Source organism: Chionomys nivalis, chromosome 11 (genome assembly GCF_950005125.1).
Source record: "Chionomys nivalis chromosome 11, mChiNiv1.1, whole genome shotgun sequence".
In the NCBI taxonomy this organism is placed as follows: domain Eukaryota; kingdom Metazoa; phylum Chordata; class Mammalia; order Rodentia; family Cricetidae; genus Chionomys; species Chionomys nivalis.
This window is the reverse complement of record NC_080096.1, coordinates 714,799-721,559: the sequence shown is the minus strand read 5'-3', so window position 1 is coordinate 721,559 and position 6,761 is coordinate 714,799. Positions and strand designations below refer to the sequence as shown.

Below are 6,761 nucleotides of genomic sequence, written 5' to 3'. Positions count from 1 at the left end.
GTGGTACACACAAGACGCTCTCTCTGAGCTCGAGGTCAGGTCTACATACTGAACCCGGTCTCAGAGAAAATAACAAACACCCAAGTCACTTCAGTAGGCCCACGCTGAAGAGGTTGGCTTTAAAAACAAGAAGGCTGAGGAAACTGGATTCGTTTCAATGTTGTGTTCTTGAACGCGGGACTTCCTCATCATATAACTAGCCCTGGGAATTCGGCTTCCTGAGTCCTGGGTAGAACGGAAAGACTTTTCCATTTGATGGTTTGACCCTCTAACGGGACTCCACTTTTAGTGACCTAGCACGGCTTGGCCCAAACCAAAGGCCTCGTGTAAGCCACACAGCCAAACAAGGCCTGAGCGAGTCACACCCTCCGCTAGAGACACCCAAGGGCGGTGCCAGACGCTCGCTGACCCTGAGCTTCTCCGTGTGCGTCACTTCCGAACGCCTCCGTTTACGTCATCAGCGGGCGCCCAAAGAGGAAGTGACAACGTTCCTGACGCGCGCCGGGCGCAGTTTCTTCCCAGACTCCGGGATCGGCGGCGGCGACGGCGGCGCAGTGGTGAGTGGCGGAGGGAGGTCAGACGTGGGTTGACGGTGCTCCCGAAGAATCGGGCTAGCGACACAGTGCTGCCGCGTTCGGCCTCGCTCCACGGAGCTACGGGCCGTGGAGGCGGCGGGCCCTGGCCGCCCCGGAGCCAGCCCCTGCCTCATGTTTGCGGGACCGCACCGCGGGGCCAGGGTTTGACGGGACCCCTTGATCTTACCCGTCACCCAGGCCCCCCGCGTCCTGGAGCGTTCTCACACAGCCCTTTGACAGCTAAGGCACTGAGATAAGAGCTCTGACCGGGATGGTCTTTCATCCTGGAACGGTACCATTTCGTGGATGGTGATGATTGCGTTTTACGGAAAAGTGAACCGAGGTAAAAACTGAGTTGCCCAAAACCTTAAAGGAATGACAGAAAGAAAAAAAAAGAAGGCAGAATCCTTCCTGCCTACCTGGACTTCCAGGACTTATTCTGAAACATTAATGATTAATCCTAAGTGTTCAGAATAGACAGAGCAACAGAGCATAGATTTCTGTGCCCCGAGGTTGCTTGAATTATCTTTCTTTTTGCAGTGTTTTAACTCAAATGGGTGATGAAAAGGACTCTTGGAAAGTGAAAACATTAGATGAAATTCTCCAGGAAAAGAAACGAAGGAAAGAACAAGAGGAGAAAGCAGAGATAAAACGCTTAAAAAATGTAAGCTATGTTTTTTAAGTAAGTGGTTTTCTTAAAGGAGATTTAATTTCTTTGCCCTCATTTTTCCATTAGAACAACGCTTCTTCGGTGAAGTTCTTTTGTACTTCCAAATGTCACAGGTGAGCCCAAAATCTATTCTAAAATTAACAAAAACATTCGTATACACAGTTGACACTCAAGCCAGATTGATAACACACTGAAGCTGTATCTAGTTCTTTGGGTTTTTTGTTCTTTTGTTTTCATAATTTTATGTGCATTGGTGTTTTGCCTGCATGTATATCTGTGTGAGGGTGTCAGGTACCCTGGAACTGGAGTGACAGACAAGTGGGTGCTGGGAATTGAACCTGTGTCCTCTGGAAGAGCAGCCAGTGCTCTTATTCAATGAGCCATCTCTCCAGCCCCCGAAGCTGTATCTAAATGAGGATCTCTCCTTAAAAAATAAAGTGTTCTGAACCTAGAATCCTTATTACAAGCAGACTAATTTTTCTCATTTCATAATTAGTATATTCATAACACCATTGCCAAGTATTTTTTAATATAGTGGGATCTTGCCTTGCAAATAAAATGAATATTTTGTAGCTTCCGTGGCTGTATGATAACATAGTAAGATATCATAGTATATCATAGTCAGAACTATGATGACATAGTTTGGGGCGATTGGACATAAGTACTTCTTACGATAAAATTAGAGATCATTTCGAAATGTATATATGAATCTTATATGATGTATTTGATGTGTAAAGTCCAACTTAGATCTTAATTTTGGCTCGTTAAAAAAAAGTAACATTCTTGGCACAGTCTATGTCCCTTTTCATATATAGTGTTTTTAACTTTCTGTTCTCTGGTTTTGAGTTACAAAAAGAAAATGTGATGTTAATTACATAAATTTTGAACAAAAGTTACCTTGTGTTTTGTAATGTCGCCATGCAAAGTGTGTATTTAAAGTTACTCAGCAAGCTTCAGTTTTAATCCCAACACTCAGGACCTCAGGAGGTCAGTGCTATATAGTGAGACCCTGTCTCAAAAAAAAAAAAAAAAAAAAAAAGATATGTTTAGTAGTAAGGTAACCTCAGCATTTTGGAGCTGAGGTAAAAGGTTTCAAGTTCAAAGCCAGCCTGTGGTACATAACAAGATATTTTTCAAAGGTTAGGAAGGTTATCTATAAGGAAAATGACTTAATGATTCATTTTTCTTTGCTTCTTAGTCTGATGACCGGGATTCCAAAAGGGATTCCCTTGAGGAGGGGGAGCTGAGGGATCACCGAATGGAAATCACTATCAGGAACTCACCGTACAGAAGAGAGGATTCTATGGAAGACAGGTGAGAACATGTAAAGCGTTGTAGTAGGCATGTTTAACCTAACCTGCAGCCAGCCCATGGGCCACACAGGCCCCAGATTATCCCTGAATACGTCTGTGCAGAACTATGAAATGCCATCCCTTAAAGCTGGAGTAACAGGTTGTTGTGAGATGCCCAGTATGGGTTCTGGGCACTAAACTTGGGTCTTGTTCAAGAACAGCAAATGCCTTTAACCACTGAGCCCCTAGCCTGCCTGTTTCAGTATCACTTTGGAAAAGTTTGGGGACTGGAGAGACGGCTTAGTGGTTAAGAGCACTTGTTGCTCTTACAGTGGACCCAGGTTTGGTTCTCAGCACGATATGGTCATGGTGGCTAACAACTATCTGTAAGTCTGGTTTCAAAAGAGCTGATGCCCCCTTCTGACTTCCATGGGTACATGTAGTGCACACACATATTTACAGGAAAACATTCATACTCATAAATGAATCTATAAAAATTTGAATTTTTGTATATTTGGTTTTTGTGTTTACTTGAGACAGGTATCTCTACATAGTCTTGACTGTCTTGGAGCTTACTATATAGATCCTTGAACTCAGAAATCCATCTACCTCTGCCTCTCAAATGTTGGGATTTAAAGGTGTGCACCACTATGCTTGTCTCTGTAAAGTTTGTATTTTAACTTGAAGTTGACCTCACATGTGATGTTGCTTTTCTGTGTCGTTATGAACACAAAATGAGCATGTATTCTTCAGTCAACGATTTAGATAATACATTTAAATGTTTATCGTAAGTAATCCAAAGTGGAATTCAGAGGGGCTAGTATCAAGCCAACATGCATGATCAAAAGTTAAAATAACCTGGTTCTTTTGAGAAGCTCAGAGTGTAAAATTTTCCAGGATCCTGGTGTTACAAAATTAAAGGATCTGTTGGATGAACATTGACTTGGTTACGGGTGGTGGGACTGCAGGACCTCAGCAGTTTTACTGATATATAAATTCATGACTGCATGAATGAGTTGACACATTTTTGCTTGGCCAAAAAACCATTACCACAATCAAGAAAATGCACAAGTGAGCATACACCTCCCTAAAGAGAGGCATGTTTGTTCTGTGACAACCTCGGGTTCTCATATTTTTCATCTGAATCTTAAAATAGCGTCAGTTTTAGCTTTTCTTAAATGACGGCTGGAGTTGAACATTATCCTATTGGGAAAACTGCTTCTCCTTGGGTACACTGGTTCTCTGCACTTGCCACCATGGTGTTTCTCTCGTCTATTTCAGAGGAGAGGAAGATGATTCTCTGGCCATTAAACCACCCCAGCAAATGTCTCGGAAAGAAAAAGCCCATCACAGAAAAGACGAGAAGAGAAAAGAGAAGCGTAGACATCGTAGCCATTCAGCCGAGGGAGGTAGGAGTCTGCTTTCTTCATGTGGTAGTCACAGCTCCCTGTTTCCTCTGTCGTGGTGCATCTTCTTCAGAGTGTGTCTGAAGTGAAGATGAACGGAGTGTTAGCCAGAAGTCTAGACTCAATGCTGACTTTTTGGAATAACTTTCCTTTTTCTGTTGGTATGTGTATGTTTTACTCTTTCCCCTTTTACTATTTTTTTTAAGTCATTTGTCTACTGTATAGAATTGCTCTCATTTAATAAGTACAGAAAGAAAAACACCCAAAATAATAATAATAATAGGTGTTGGGGTCAAGTCCAACTCAGAGCTTTGACTTGAGAGGGCAATACCAAGAGCTTTTGTTTGTTTGGGGGCTACCTTCCAGCACTCGGGCGTCTTCTCCTTCAGCCTCCTAGATTCCGGGCTTAGAGCCATTTCCAAGGGGTTCTCAGCAGTACTACAGAATCTACTAAAAGGAACAGCTTTGCTATGTGTTGTATATGAATAATGATTTTTTTAAGTTATGAAAATGTCATGGTAAAACACTAAGAAAGGTGAAAATCAAGGTTGGAGAGAAAGCTAGCTCAGTGTTAAGAGCACTTACTTCTCTTGCAGAGGATCTGGATTTGGTTCCCAGTACCCCACTGGGCAGCCTACGACCACCTATAACTCCACTTCCAGAGATGCAATATGCTTGGCCTTCCAAGGACACCTGCATGTTTGTGGTGCATATAAGCTCATGCAAGCACCCATGTATGCCGTATATATGCAGGTCGTCGTGAGCTTCCTGACATGGAATCAATCAATCATAGGTCCTCTCGAAGAATAGCAGGCATCATCTCTAGTTCCATTCTTTTTTTGTTTTTTTTTTTTTTTTGTTTTTTGAGACAGGGTTTCTCTGTGTAGCCCTGGCTGTCCTGGAACTCATTTTGTAGACTAGGCTGGCCTTGAACTCAGAGATCCGCCTGTCTCTGCCTCCTGAGTGCTGGGATTAAAGGCTGCGCCCCTGCCTGGCATAATTGAGCTTCTTTGCATGATGCTCATATCTCATTAGGAAAGCACGCCAGAGTGAAAGAGAAAGAAAGAGAACATGAACGTCGGAAACGCCATCGAGAAGAACAGGATAAAGCTCGCAGGGAATGGGAAAGACAGAAGAGGAGGGAAATGGCAAGAGAACATTCCAGGAGAGAGAGGTGAGGCCTGCTCCTTACGGACTTTTTTTTTTTTTTTTCCCCGAGACAGGGTTTCTCTGTGGTTTTGGAGCCTGTCCTGGAACTAGCTCTTGTAGACCTGGCTGGTCTCGAACTCACAGAGATCCGCCAGCCTCTGCCTCCCAAGTGCTGGGATTAAAGGCGTGCGCCACCACCGCCCGGCCTTACGGACCTTTAATACGGTGTCTGTGGTGACTGAGAGACTGGTTTAGTGTGAATAGTTGGGGAAGGATATTGCAAGGGAATGCTGAGGTCTATATTCCTGACTTTTCTCTTTGCCATGGGTGCAGTTCATCATGGCAGGGTGGCGTCTGCAGTCAGGAAACAAAATAATGAATGTTAGTACTCATTTCTTTCTACGTTTTATTCATTCTGGAACCTCAGTCCATTAAATGGTGATACCCACATGAAGATGGATCTTCTCACCTCGATACAGCCTAGAAACTCCCTTACAGCAGTACTCAGATTTTAGACCCTGTCAAGGTGACAGTATTAACTGACAAGGTAGGAATTCAGGCATGAGGATGAAGAATTCAGCCAGATGTGAAGTGGTGGAGTTGGAAAGGGAGGACAGTGGGATACTGGTGTTTCCTAGTACCCCTGACCCTATCACATTGGGGAGTGAGGCAGATTCTGTTTTGTAAGAACATGCAATCAGTTGTGTCTCTGTGAATTCAAGGACAGCCAGTCTACAGATCAAGTTCCAAGACAGTCAGGGCAACACACCTGTCTCAAAAAACAAAAAAACAAAACAAAACAGCAACAACAAAAAAGAATCTGGAGTCTGACACCTTTTCAGTTTCTCTTTTACTGTCCTAGAACTCTCTCTGTAGACCAGGCTGGCCTTGAACTAACAGATCTTCCTGTCTCCACCTCCTGAGTGCTAGAATTAAAGGTGTGAGCCATCACCATTCAGCAGTAGTGGGTTATTTTTAAGCTTTGGTAAAGTTAGGTGGAGGCTTGGCATGGTAGTACACACCTTAAATCCAGTACTGCAGAGGCAGGCAGACCTCTTTGAATTTGAGGCCAACCAGCAAATTCTGAGCCAGCCAGGGCTTCGTAGATGCAGCATCCTAAAGGAAATATGCAAACTCATGATCTGAGTCCTGTCTCAGTCAGTGCTTAGGAGATGTGGCTGTGGATGTTTTGTCTTAGTTTCCTCTTCTGTTACAATAAAATACTCAGACAAAAGCAACTTTTCTGAGGGAGAAGGGACTCAATTGTTTCCCAATTTCAGGTTACAGTTCATCATTGCAGGGCAGTCAGCTGGAAGCTGAAGCGACTGGACATAGTACTGCATGCACAGCCAAGATGAGAGGGTGGTAAACTCATCCCAGTACGTCAGTGCTCAGCTCACTTTCTCCACTCTTTTGTTTTTGTTTTTGGAGACAGGGTTTCCTTGTGTAACAGCCCTAGCTGTCCTGGAACTATCTCTTGTAGACCAGGCTGGCCTCGAACTCACAGGGATTCACCTGCCCCTGCCTCCCGAGTGCTGGGTTTAAAGGTGTGTGCCACCACTGCCCAGCTACTTTCTTCACTCTTAAAGATCGTCTTTTTAAAGCTTTTTCCTTTGTTGTTTATTTGTTTAATTATGTGTATATGTGTGTAGGTATGTTTGTGTATGTG

At 43.8% G+C, this 6,761-nt stretch overlaps 1 protein-coding gene across 5 annotated transcripts in view; it reads left to right on the top strand.

Annotated features, from left to right (window-relative positions):
• Positions 1-475: 475 nt before the first annotated feature.
• Positions 476-6,761, top strand: part of LOC130883655 (cyclin-dependent kinase 11B) — a 28,787-nt gene continuing 22,501 nt past the window's right edge. For 2 of the 5 annotated variants that reach the window (XM_057784302.1, XM_057784300.1), the window contains exons 1-6: positions 487-557; positions 774-918; positions 1,116-1,239; positions 2,444-2,559; positions 3,819-3,946; positions 4,979-5,117. In XM_057784302.1, coding sequence (XP_057640285.1) covers positions 1,129-1,239; positions 2,444-2,559; positions 3,819-3,946; positions 4,979-5,117 — 494 coding nt within the window. In that variant the 5' untranslated portion in view covers positions 487-557; positions 774-918; positions 1,116-1,128. Of the gene's footprint in view, positions 558-773; positions 919-1,115; positions 1,240-1,311; positions 1,359-2,443; positions 2,560-3,818; positions 3,947-4,978; positions 5,118-6,761 lie in introns of those variants that run through there. The other 3 variants (XM_057784301.1, XM_057784304.1, XM_057784303.1) reach the window with 3 other exon arrangements.